The 14,136-nt window shown below is 32.9% G+C and overlaps 1 protein-coding gene and 1 long non-coding RNA gene across 54 annotated transcripts in view; both read left to right on the forward strand.

Moving 5' to 3' along the window:
* Positions 1-6,875, forward strand: part of osbp (oxysterol binding protein) — a 41,561-nt gene extending 34,686 nt beyond the window's left edge. For 44 of the 51 annotated variants that reach the window (XM_087236113.1, XM_087236122.1, XM_087236120.1 and 41 more), the window contains one exon: positions 2,104-6,875. In XM_087236113.1, the coding sequence (XP_087092239.1) occupies positions 2,104-2,246 (143 nt within the window). In that variant the 3' untranslated portion in view covers positions 2,247-6,875. The remainder of the gene's footprint in view (positions 1-2,103) is intronic. The other 7 variants (XM_087236159.1, XM_087236160.1, XM_087236158.1 and 4 more) reach the window with 3 other exon arrangements.
* Positions 6,876-9,612: 2,737 nt separating this feature from the next.
* On the forward strand, positions 9,613-13,396 carry LOC137495825 (uncharacterized). Of its 3 annotated transcripts, XR_015477048.1 has the most exons (6): positions 9,613-9,856; positions 10,168-10,229; positions 10,715-10,774; positions 11,591-11,705; positions 11,971-12,079; positions 13,157-13,396. It is a non-coding gene; the product is annotated as an uncharacterized LOC137495825 (long non-coding RNA). The 3 variants fall into 3 exon arrangements; XR_015477047.1 differs by lacking the exons at positions 9,613-9,856; positions 10,168-10,229 and having other exon boundaries at positions 10,634-10,774; XR_015477049.1 differs by lacking the exons at positions 9,613-9,856; positions 10,168-10,229; positions 10,715-10,774 and adding an exon at positions 10,869-10,960.
* The last annotated feature ends 740 nt before the right edge of the window (positions 13,397-14,136 follow it).

Here is a 14,136-nt window from a genome sequence, read left to right on the forward strand (position 1 = left end):
ACTGTATGACAATGTTTCAGATGACTGCTCTATAGCCTACAGCTAATCAATCTTTCTGATTCTGGAGGGCATTACAGGTCTAAAGAAAATTATAAATGATAAATTATATTAAATAAAACAAATACATTTATGGAGATGGTATAATTATGTAATTGCACTCACGTGGGAAATGGGGGGCACGTGAATGGTTTGTGAGCAAAATAAAGTGCACACAGCATGCCATATCATCTGATAATTGTAAGAAATAATTCCAAAAAGTGTAAAGCCACAAAAACAAAACAAAAATGTGGTGTATATGCTGAGTTCAGCGGCTAATCAGCCGGAATCAGCTGAGGTGAAGTGAAAAGGCTACCAACGAGACCTAGCTGTCACTCAAGTGGCCACGCCCTTAATTATGCAGACTTAATATAACTTAATATAAACTAAACAGATGTGTTATAAAAATTCACCCCGCTCACAGTTGTCATGAATATTAGCTATATGAACCAAAATTCTTTGTACCAATCGTACTTTGTTTTCTGCTGTAAAGTTGCCCATATTAACAGTAGGGTCAATAGACATTTGCTCTATTATGGAGCCTGGACTAGCGGAACTTCGAAGAATTGCAGTTTCAGTTACTTCTGTATTTGCTTCACGAGGGAGAGCAGGAGGTTGCCGCAAACCTAAAATGAGTGGTTCAGAAATGGGAGATCTCTAAAATATGTACTGTGGTGTCCCTCCTGGAACAGGGTTGGGGAAATACTGCTACAGGTAACGCTAAAGTATCATTAGGTAATGCATTGAAATAGACAGTGAGAAATAGCCATGTTATAGTAATATGTTAAAGTTATTATTAAAATGTATGATTTTAATAGTTATAAATTGAATAATAAATAAAATAATAAGTGATGTTAATGTGTTAACATGTAAGAAACGAAGATCACTTAAAATTAATTAACACTTTTGTAGTTGTCTTTACCTTGACTTAAATTAAATTAACTGCACAAAGCAACCTTTATACAGTATCAACAAATTAAAAGTCTCTAAATAGTTGATTTGTAGGTCAGATTTACGTTAAAATGTTAATGTTTGGATATAAATCACCTATGATTTCTTCTAGCTATCTGAATTGTATTAGTTGTTTACTTTAGACTAAAAATTAGTTTAATCAAATAACACATTTTGATTTGAATGCATTATTATCTGGCATTAACTAAGAAATCACCTAATGTTTCGTAGTTGTCTTTAAATTGACTTTGATTAAAATAACCAGTGTAACAAATGCAAATTTAATAAACAGTGTCAACAAAATAAAGTCCTATAAATAGTCAATTTGTAGGTCAGATTAACGGTAAAATGTTAATGTTTGGAGATAAATCACCGATGATTTCATCTAGCTATCTGGATATTATTACTGATTAACTTTAGATTAAAATTGGTTTAATTAACAAATGTTGATTTTATTGCATTATTATCAGGCATTAAACTAAGAAATCACCTAATGTTTTGTAGTTGTCTGTACATTGACGTTAATTAAATTAACCAGTGTTAACAAATGCAACCTTACTATACAGTGTCATTGAATTAAAGGCCTATAAATAGTCAATTTGTAGGCCTAGTTAACGTTCAAATGTTAATGGTTGGATATAAATCACCTATTATGTCTTCTTGCTATCTGACTTTCAGTTATTAAGTTTAGATTAAAATTAGTTTAATTTAATAACAAATTTAGATTTGAATGCATTATTATCAGGCATCAACTAAGAAATCAGCTAATGTTTTGTAGTTGTCTTTACATCTATCTTAATTAAATTAACTGATGTTAACAAATGCAACCTAATATCAGTATCACCATATCAATGAGTTAAAGGTCTATAAATAGTCAATTTGTAGGTTAGATTAGCTTTAAAATGGTAACCTTTGTATATAAATCACCTATTATGATTTCTAGCTCTCTGAATATTGTTAAAATACACTGCAAAGTTTTAACAATAAGTTAATTCACTTTATTTAAAAGTGCCCACATTACTGATGTATTATCACGATAATAATATCGGCATACGTCTACTGAATAGACTCGTGCACCTACTATTTAAATGACTTGTGTGTTTATTTTCCAATCAGGCGGACACCAGGACAGCTATAAGGCGATGTGGTTCGATCGGTGTGTGGATCCGATGACCGGAGAGCCCACGCACATCTACAGAGGAGGATACTGGGAGACAAAAGAGCAGGGAAACTGGGACTCCTGCCCAGATATCTTCTGATCTCCAAATCACGCACACGACCCACAACACCCTTCGCCATTTCCCCAATAAAAACAACTCAAAAGACCCTTCTCTTTTTCCCGTATCGTAGTATATCAAGATACACGTCCTCTCTTTCGCCAGCCATGTTCTACTCAGTGGACAATAAGGGACCTTGAAATGGTTTCGGGACATTCACCCGACGCCACCAAATCCACTGTGCGTCTCTTTTCCTCGTGTTCACTGGATTATTAGTGGTTCGGCTGATGCTAGCATTAGGAAAACATATCCTTTCCCTGCTCCACATGTCTTCCTCAGGCTGTGGATGTCACCTTAAACGTGCAGGCGAATATGGAGGCGTGTTTGTTTGTATATGTGTGTCTATGTGGTTTACAGGGACACTGAGCTGTATAATGACTCTATTAAAGAGGTCTCTGTAATTCAAAACACTTGGAAATCATGCTAAAGTGGTCTTTTGAAATTCAAAGGGGTTTCCTGTAAGGTAAGGCCATAAAAAAAGTGTTTCTGCTGTATAAAATACATTACGCCTATAGAGTGTCCCTGTAAATCATGTATAGATGTATGAGTGTGTTAGTAAATGTGCGAGTGAGTTAAGTGAAGCGCTGTATACAGGGTTTACAAGGACACTGAGTTGTATAATGACTTAGTTGTACTTTATTAATGTTGTCCCTGTAATACAAAACACTTAAAAAATCATACCTTATGAGGTCTTTAGACATTCAAAGGGGGGTTTCCTGTAAGGGTTGGGTTTTGGTAAGGCCATAAAATAAGTGTTTCTGCTGTATAAAATACATTACACCTATAGAGTGTCCCTGTAAACCATGTATACAAGTATGTGCGTGTTTGTAAACATGTGAGTTGGGTGAAGCGCTGTATACAGGGTTTACAGGGACACTGAGTTGTATAATGACTTATTTGTACTCTATTAATGTTGTCCCTGTAATACAAACACTTGAAAATCATACTGAATGTGGTCTTAATGTGGTTGGATTTTGGTAAGACCATAAAATTAGTGTTTTCTACTGTATAAAATACATTCCGCCTATAGAGTGTCCCTGTAAATCATGTATAGATGTGTGTGTGTGTGTGTGTGTTAGTAAACGGGCGAGTGAGTTAAGTGAAGCGATGTATACAGGGTTTACAGGGACACTGAGTTGCATAATGACTTAGTTGAACACTAAAGTGGTCCCTGTAATTCAAAACACTTGAAAATCATACTTAATAATGAGGTCTTTAGACATTCAAAGGGGTTTCCTGTAAAAGTTGGGTTTTGGTAAGGCCATTAAATAAATGTTTTCTACTGTATAAAATACATTACGCCTTTAGTGTGTCCCTGTAAACCATGTATACAAGTATGTGTTAGTAAACGTGAGTTTAGTGAAGCTGTGTATTTGTGGTTTACAGGGACACTGAGTTGTATATTGACTTGGTTGTACTCTATTAAGGTGGTCCCTGTAATTCAAAACACTTGAAAATCATACTTAATGAGGTCTTCAGGCATTCAAAGGGGTTTCCTGTAAGAGTTGGGTTTTGGTAAGGCCATACAATAAGTGTATTTTACTGTATAAAATATGTTACGCCTATGGAGTGTCCCTGTAAACCATGTACACAAGTGTGTGTATGTGTTTTTGAATGTGCGAGTGAGTTTAGTGAAGCGCTGTAGTGATCTTTCCTTTTGGTGAGAGTGTCAGAGTTGGCCTTGGTTTGTGGATTTTAAAGGAATAGTTTGTGCAAATAATAACAGCGGTTTGTTGGATGAGAGATAAAAGAAGGGAGGCGGCCCGGGTGAGTTTGTGCAAATATGATTAAGATGTCATTGGTTACTTGCCACTTGATTTTTTTTGGGTGAGGTACAGTATGCAACAGTTTTGAACTCAAGTGTTGTGACAAGCTCAAAAAACACATGAAAATAGTGTCATGAAATGGTGCTAGTTTTCAAGTCTTTTGATTATACATAATAGTTTTGTGTGAGGAATTCTACACTTGTTCAAGTTGCCGTGCTTTTTGGCTTTACACTTGCACAAATTTGCATCCTTTTTGTTCTTAATTATAAATTTTGAGACTTTTTAACACAACAAATGAACGCTTTTTCCCCCTTTATATTTTTCTGTTTTCTCTGAATTCTGCATTTTTATCTCACAATTCTGACTTTTTTCCTCTCTATTTTTCTTTTTTCAGAATTGAGACACTTTGTCAATTGTGAGGATAATAGACTTTCTCAGCATCAGAATATACTTATTTTCTTCAGAGTTTGGCTTCTTTTCTTAGACTTATGTCCTTTTTCTCGGTATTCTGCATTTGCATCTCCAGTTCTGACTTTTTGTTTCCACATAATTGCAGGTTTATGAAATTCTTACATTTCTAACTTCACTACAGGACTGCAAGTTCATAACTAAAAATCTGCATATTTACAGTTAATCAATAGACCCACGGATTTCAGTCTTTTTATCCTCACACTAGGCTATTGTAGTACTTAAAGGAGCAGTTCACCCAAAAATGAAACTACTCTGCATTTACTTACACTCAAGCAGTTCTAAACGTATGAATGTCTTTCTTCTGTTGGACACGAAACAAGACATTCTGAAAAATGTTGGGGAAAAACAGCCATTCACATCTATAGTAGGAACAAATATGACTTGTTTTTGTCAAACATTCTTCAGTTTAACTTCCTTTTACGTTAAACAGGGGAAAGAAACTAAAACAGGTTTGGAACAAGTGAAGGATGAGGAAATTAAAACATTTACCTTTTTTCATTTTCATTTTTGGGTAAACTATCCCTTCAAGCCAACAGCTTACTTGAAACCCTTGAAATATAATGCATAGTTACACCAGTCATGACATCCAGTGGTGTTTTTTAGAGCCAGTTATTCTTGAACATTCGCACCATTATCCCAACCATTTGCTTATAAGATCATCAATGAACACTAACCTAAATATCAGTATATTTCTCTCAGTATTCCATCATGTTACATGAAATATAACACACACTTACGTCTCTTGTTGTTAAATAAGTTGTTATTTTTGGAGCTTTTCAACAGAAAGTTTGGGGTTAAAAGGGCAAATAAATAATGGCATCACTTTAATATCTGCATTTACTATTCCTTTAAATCCCATCACATCTGCATAGTCCGTTCTAAGGATAGTAATTCCGATTTCTTATTAACAGCTGCTGAAATTATGCATAAAATGACTAGCGAATGTTTTAAGCGAGTGTTTATAACCTCCAGAACAGCATACATGTCGATGCTTACAAGGCATTTTCATGCTTTTTTAAATGAAAGCATCAATGTAGCAGTTTAAACTGAGTTGCTAATGCAAACTACCTGTTTATTTGTGTTTCCCTTTCGCCTGAACACACACTGCAAAAGGTGGTTATTACTTTAAAAAGCCAGTAAACCCACTGCTTTAAAAGAGACAATTGGACTTCACTAAGTAAACTAGTAACTCATTATTATTAAGTTGACATCTTCATTTTTGTAATTATCCACATTGTTAAAAGTGATTAGTTAACTTCAAATTATGAAGTAAATGTCCTGTGTGCATCATTACAAAAATTATGTTAAGACAACTTTAACAGTTTTAAGTTACAACAGAAAAACTTGATAGTACTTTTTAGTACTAGCTTAAAGAGTAAGATCAACTTGTCATTTTTAAGGCAGTGGGTTTACTTGTTTATTTTAATTAATCACTTTTTACAGTGCACTTAGTTCATCTACTTAGTAATGTTAAGCTGTTGGGTTTACTAATTTTATTTAAGTAAAGCCAGCTGATTGTTTTTTTATGCAGATGCATTATGGTCATGTGGAAAGAAGAAGAATGTCCACAAACTGAGGCACTCGTGTGTGTGTGTGTGTGTGTGTGTGTGTGTGTGTGTGTGTGTGTGTGTGTGTGTGTGTGTGTGTGTGTGTGTGTGTGTGTGTGTGTGTGTGTGTGTGTCCAAGTGGACACGTGAGGTCAAGGGAGTATGTATGTATGTGTGTGAGATCATGCGTGACGTATTTGGGGTTTGTTGTATATTCCAGTGAAACAAAAAAAAAGAAAAATCGCATTTTATTTTCAAGTGTACTTAAAACACATGCGTGGAAAAAAAAGACGAAAATACAACAGTTTGCAAAAAACATTGCAAATATTTGTGTATATATAAATATATATATATCAAATAATGAAGACGAATATTAATACCAATTCTTCTAATGCTGACACTGACAGCTAGAGTTATAATTATGATGGTAATTTTGATGTAGTTTGAGGGTTCAACATAATTATTTTGACTTTTATCTTTGTTTTGGTTTGTTTGATATGGGATTTGACAATGCTTTTGTTTTCCCTCATATCAAAAGCATTTGCTTATTGTTTTCCTATGGATCCAGACTAATAGACATTTTATATATGTGTATATCTATCCCGTCGTCCTCTTATTCCGTTAATGCGGCAGTGAGTAATAACTGCAGAGTCTGTTTGAGTCTCTTTTTATTTGTCTTGTTGATTTTTTTTTTTTCTTTTCTTCATGTTGTCCCTCTCTTGGCCTCTGATCTTTGTGTCGCCGCACAGAAACGCCCTTGACTGATGATGATGATGATGATGATGATAATAAAAGCTGGTTTGAAATGGATCTGATCAAACGCACAACATGTCAAGTCTGTTTGATTATTTTACACCCTGTGGCACTCGTCATTTCTGAGCCTGTGTATGAGATTGCTGCTGGCGGATAAGTTTCGTTTTTCTTTCTTTTGCTTGCATTTTTGCTGAAACTTTTTTTCTTCCTTTTCCTCCTTTTTTCTTTTCTAGTAGTATGGAGCCAGATCAGTCTCAAATAATAAATTTGCAAAAAAAAAAAAAAAAATCATACAACGCAACACAATTCACATTTCAAAAATCCATTTTGTAAGTTCAAAACACGATTTAAAAATACAAATCCAATTCATAAATTTAAAATACGATACATAAATACACAAAACCAATACGTAATTTCAAAACATAGTTCGTAAATACACAAATTAAATTTGTAAGTTCAAAACAGTTTAAAAATACACATCCAATTTGAAAGTCCAAAATACGATTCATAAATGTACAAAATCCAATTCATACGTTCAAAACACTGTTCGTAAACACAAATCCAATTCGTAAGTTCAAAATGCGATTTGAAAGCAAATCCAATTCGTAAGTTTAAATGCGATTTAAAAGCAAATCCAATTCGTAAGTTTAAACGCGATTTAAAAGCAAATCCAATTCGTATGTTTAAATGCGATTTAAAAGTAAATCCAATTCGCAAATTTAAAACACGATTTATAAATGCACAAGTCCAATTCGTAAGTTCAAAACAGGATTCCAAAACACAAATCCAATTCGTAAGTTCAAAATGCGATTTAAAAGCAAATCTAATTCGTAAGTTTAAATGTGATTTAAAAGCAAATCCAATTCGCAAATTTAAAACATGATTTATAAATGCACAAGTCCAATTCGTCAGTTTAAAACAGGATTCAAAAACACATCCAATTCCCAAATTCAAAACACGATTTAAAAGCAAATCCAATTCGTAAGTTCAAAACACGATTCGCAAATTCAAAAAACGATTTATAAATGCACAAATCCAATTCGCAAGTTCAAAACAGGATTCAAAAACACCCAATTTAGAAATTCAAAACATGATTCGTAAATACACAAATCCAATTTGTAAGTTCAAAACTCGATTTGTAAATACACAAATCCAATTCAGAAGTTTAAAACACGATTAAAAATGCACATCCAATTTGTAAATTCGAAACACAATTCCATTCATCAGTGAATGTATTATCTGGCTTCATATTGTTCTTACAGCATTGTGTTGGCAAAAATATTGCTAGATTTTTACCAGTTTATTATCCTGCCAGAGAGTACAGTTACACAATTCAACGTGTCAGGGTGAAATGCATAGACCGTATAGATGCATAGAAGTAAAATCTTTTTTTTTCCTCTAGTTTAGTCAAGTATTTCACATTATTTCCTAAGAATTGTACTCATTAAATGTTGGGTCAAATATTGACAAACCCTAAATTGGAAAGATTTTTCTAATAAAATTTAAATAACACTTTTTGGCCCAACACTGGGTTATGACGACCCAGCATTTTTTAGAGTGTAACTATGCTGTAAAAATATCTGTTTATTACACTGTAAACGATTTCTGTTGTTTTCACGGTATTATACTGCATTTCTCAACAGTTGTTTACTGTATAAGCTGTGCACAGTGTGTTACTGTATATATTGCTGTTTTCACAGCATGATAATGTATTCTCAACATTTCCATACTGTGAACATGATTAACAGTATGCTACTGCAGATTTTACAATGAATTTTGGGAAAAAATCAGTTACTGTGCATCTAAATACAGTACTGCAAATGACCATGAAAAACTCTACACACACTTTATATTTTTATTATGTTTATTTTTTTTGACAAAGTATTTTGTGAAGAAAAATAAAATAACCTATTTCTTCAGACTGTTCAGTGCATAAAGCTGTCCCCTGGTTTTCCATATTTGGGTGTACTGCACCTTAATTTTATAAGGTTAACATGAAAATATTAAATCATTTTTAATCAACATAACTTTGTGCTTAACCAAAACGTAAACTGGAACAAAAGTAATTGATTCATGAAACCAAAGTTAGCTTAAATGTCATAATGACCAGCCTGCTTTAGACGGATTCATGAGGTTAGGGCACCCGTCATCACCATGGAGGTCACATATCTCCGCATTTTCAAAACAATATTTTAAAATACCCACCATCTCTATAAATAAACCACAGACTTGAGTTTAAAACAACTACATTCCCGCATGAAAAACGGTTAAAACTAAATTTCATAACACATTCATTATAGAGCCATCTAAGACCGGGGCAAGTCTCACATGTCTAGCCGATTATAACCTCGTTTCGCCGGATACATGAGTGATGATGGACACCCTGGAGGTCAGAATCTCCGCTATCGGCAAAGCACGCTTACAATTTACACATGATATCTATAAATAAACCACAGATTTAAGTTTGTAAGAACTACATTCTCGCATGAAACACTGTTAAAATTTCATTTCGTGACATATTAAACGCAATATTTATATTAGCTGGGCTTTCTCATCCGCCATTACCATTTGCTTGTTGATGTGAAATGAATTCTGGGAGAAAAAAATATTAATTCTCAAAACACTTCAAACGAACTTTATTCGTATTGTCAAGGTCAGATATATGTAATAATTTCGCTGGTAAAGTGAATAAAAAACAATGTTACTATATTGTAATCAATATCACGTTTGCACTGGTTCGGTTCAGCACTCGAGCGACTCTGAATCGTATTGAACCGTTTGCTCGGGAATTATTTGATCACACGTGTTCACAAGCACATTCAGCAATATGCAATTAGTGTATAATTAGTGTATACAGTAAATGCTTGTGCCAAGCAGTATAACGAAATAGTAATAAATCATATACAAAAAGGAATCTGTTTTAGGCGGATTCGATTCTTTACTGTTCATTAAGGAGCCGATTCATAGAACCGAACGGACACGACTCGACATGCAGGCAACGGCTCTCCTAATTTGAAATTCACCTGTCGTCTTTCATCCAGCGAATTCATCCTCAGTAAGTGTTTTAAAGTGAAATTCTGTCCGTTAAAGGATTGTTTTATAAGTATTTTTGTGTATTGTGTGTGTAATTTAAAAGAATTAACCAAGTGACATTAGTTGTAGGTTCTTATGTTATGTCACGCTATCCGTTAACAAACGGTATTTTAAACAAGAAATAACAGACGCCAAGCGGTCATTGTAGTGTTTGCGAGGTATTAACTTAGATACAGTAAGTTTATCTTGAGTGACTTTTTGACCATACGTTAAGTTACCTGAAAAACATAACTTCAACTTATTGTAACTGCATTAATGAATTCTCTATTTCAGCACAACACTGAGATGAAGGCGAAGTCACCATCAAAAGTTAAACGTTTAACGTTACCGTTAAGGTAAGCTCTGGTCTTCACATAACGTTTAGTCATTATGACTAAGCTATCATTTTGGTAAAATTTTTCAACTGTAAGTTAGTTATTTAAACTAAACTCATAATGAAATGAGTCTTAACTGTTTTATTAAATGGAGCTGAAAATTAAATGCAGTTGAATAATTTTAAACTAACGTTAATATTAACAAAATACATATTAATTGTCTATTTCTCAATAATGTTAATGAGCTTGATGTACAGTATAGTGTGTCATTAATTGTACATTTAATTTTTGGTGTTCAGGTGTACCTGAGGTGAGTGTACGTTCTGAGTACACAGATATAAGCCAAAGTCATATCCATCCTAATCTAAGAGAAATTGATGGGGTCAGGGAATGATTTGTGTACAAATGTATTTTAACCCCATACAGATTGGTATGGTTGTACCATAGATTTAGATTAATTAATGTTAAGTCTTATTTTACTCTTATTATATTTATCTGTTTTTCAGCTACAGTAATTGATGTTGAAAAACTGATGCAACCAATCACTCCTCACTTGATTATTCAAGGTAATGTCGATGTCTTCCTCATTTTGATTAGATTTTTAAATGTCAAGTTGTTCACAGATTTGTTGTGAGGAGTTTCATGTACAACCTCTTTTTCTTCTTCCAGCAGTTCCTAAGAAAACTTTAAGTAAAAAAAAACATCTGGTGTTAAAACAGCCACGGCTATGCTATTTGCCTACCAAGTGCTGAGTAAATATTAGACAAACATTTTTTTCTATAACTGTTGTCTTTGTGTTTATTAGCAATTTTACTGGGCATATGTGTTTTTTTTTTTTTCAAACAGCCTGGAAACTGTAAGTTTAGTTCAATATGTTATTTTATGCTATTCATTTTTGTCTTAACATGGATTGCATGTTGAAGCTATCATTTTATAGTGGTAAAATGTAAAAGAGAATCACTGAATACAATGGCATAATGATTCTGCTTGTTCAAAGAAGGTACTTGATTTAGTTTTCCTCAAGCGACACATCAGTTTTTATGACTATTGCTTGACACTTGAATTGAAGGGACAGTTCACCCCAAAATGAAAATAATAGCATCTTTGGCATCCTCCACTTGTTTCAAAATAGTTACATATTTAATTTGTTCCGTTGAACACAAACTCGTATTTTTTAAAGAAATTTGGTTCAAATATGGATGTCAATAGTTACTGGTTACTAACATTCTTAAAAAATATCTGCTTCAGTGTTTAACAGAAATTGAAACTAGTTTAAAACACGTGGAGTAAATAGTGGCAAAATAGTAAACTATTCCTTTAAATATTTTATTCTGAGACTTTTATTTATATGTGTCTTGTCTTCTGTCATATTGTCCTTCTAGCCCAGATTGTGATGGACCTGGAATGCGACACCAGTTACTCTTAAGACAAGAACCGAATAAAGCACAGATGTGGAGGTATTTGCAGCCAAACTAACTGGAGGGAAGGAACCTTTAGGTAAAAGCACCTGCTTTATTTAGATCTGAAGTATTTTATTTGACATAGAGATTTATTGTTTTAATTCTAATTTAAAGCAAACAAGGTTGAGCACCCCTGGTCTAAAAGCTCAAAAATCCTGTTTCCGTGATAAGGTTAAATGTAGTTTAGAAATAGATTCATTAGGATCAATGCTTTAAAGTAAACATTTTCTTCTCTCTGTAGACCAAACATGTTTACTATCCCTCACATTTTAATAAATTGTTTCTGTTTTTGTTTCTTACAGTGTGGGTGAACATACTACCTGGATGTCCAACAAAGGCTGCACAAGAGCTCATTTGATAGCACACATTCTGTCCTGTCATCTCTGATGACCTGGAAGTGCTTCGACATCAGTGAGTAATACATCTTTATATTGTCATGCATACAGGATTTCTGTAAGCTTAGATTTAATGTTAGTTTCTAATCAGTAGTGACTGTTTTAAAAAATTAAGTATTTAAATTATTCTCAACGTTTTACTGATGCTGTGCACAGTAACGTTATGATGATTTAGTTTGAGGAAATGTCACTAGAGGGTTTGTATAAAAAATAAATAAATAAATTGTATGAAATGACTCGATAAAATGTTTATTTGTCTCGCTGACATGCCATCACTGCTGCATATTAAAATACAGTAATACGAATTGACCGCAGAATATTACCACAAACATTTCATGAAGTAGGTTAGACTGCTCTTTAGTTCTCTACTCAACTTTAACACATTTCCTCGTGTCGCTAAGCCTCTCTGCAGATTTTGCCAAAAATGAATGCTTAGTGATTACTTTGTTTTATGCAAACCAAATATCAGTAACTCATCATTAGCATTATTTTAAAAAATCACCCACGGCTTTCATGTTCTCTAACGCAATCTTATCTGTAAGTTAGAAGTGGATTTATACGTGTTAAAAGCCTAAAAGTATTTTATTAACATTAGTCACGTTAAATTAGATTATTTTTATTTATTTAATTTTAAATATGTAGCCTCTTAAAGTGAGAATGAACTGTGTTCACCCCTCTTAAATTCGTGGAAGCACTAGTAGTGTGATCATGGAATCAGATATTCGAGCTATACAGAGTCGGACATTAAGTTAAGATGAGACTTTATTTTTTACACACCTGTGTGGACACCTGAATAGCAATCTTTAAGAACAATGCCCGCTGATCTTTTCCCCATTAACGTTAGTGTAATTGTGAATTGACAAAAAAACTGTATTTCACCAACAAAAACAATTAAAAAAAACTGTTATATATATTTATAACTGTTATATATATATATATATATATATATATATATATATATATATATATATATATATATATATATATATATATATATAACAGCAGTGCAGTGTTTCGTTTCTGAATGAATTAAATGGTTTGAGGGATGATTAGTTTTTACTTCAGTGATTGATTTTGCCTGTCATTTTTGCAGGATCATCAGAAGTGCTGCTGCCCTTTTTCACTGTCCCTTTCCACATCATTTGGCCTTCATCATTTCCTGTCTTGTAGCAGTATTTTCACCTGTTTTTAAAATTGTAATAATTTTTGATGCATTAATTGTTGACTGGTTTTAATGATCAATTGTTTATTAGTGTTCTGTTGCTTTGTTATATTGAATTATTGCTACTGTTTTAGCATGGTTTACACAATAAACCTTTATTGTGAAGTTAAAGTTTCAGTTTCTTTATTTTTCTTGTATTTCTTGAACAGTTAAAATAACACTTGTGCAATTTTTGAACATTTTTACCCATTATAAAGTAGCACTATTAAATAAAATAAAATAACATTTAATAACTAAAATACTATACAGTAATAATGAAAGTAACGTTAAAATACTGTAGTTCTTCATGGTAAAAATGTACAATAAAATACTGTTTTCAGTTTTGCAGTATGTGTATCACTACTGTAATTGGTGTTACAGTAAAAATCAACAACAGTAAAATGATGTATTACATTTTACAGTAAATGTAATACTAATGTAATTAGTATTACAGTAATGTTACCGTTTTATGAAATACAGCAGCTACTGGATAATTGTTGCCAGTAACTTACTGTTGATTTAACAAGAAATCGTTTACAGTGTAGGAGTTTCCTTGGTTTGTGTTTCACAAGTGTCTTCTGTTTAGAAAAAGTTGTGAATTGCATTATAGGGTGTTGATCTCTGCTCTGTCGACATTTGATGTTGATGACTCAAGTTTAACAAAGTGACTTTTTTGACATTTTAGTAGTTTAAAATAATATGGTGTATAAGAAATCATATATATATATATATATTGAGAGAGAGAGAGAGAGAAAGAAATAGGTCTGTAAAATAACAGAAAATGTGCTTAGTGTTTATTACAAGGTTTTTGTACTGAGATATTCAACAACAACCTAGACAATATATCACTTTACACTATTAAATATGTTCAT

The sequence above is a fragment of the Danio rerio genome, chromosome 1 (genome assembly GCF_052040795.2).
Source record: "Danio rerio strain M-AB ecotype USA chromosome 1, GRCz13ab, whole genome shotgun sequence".
Lineage (NCBI taxonomy): Eukaryota > Metazoa > Chordata > Actinopteri > Cypriniformes > Danionidae > Danio > Danio rerio.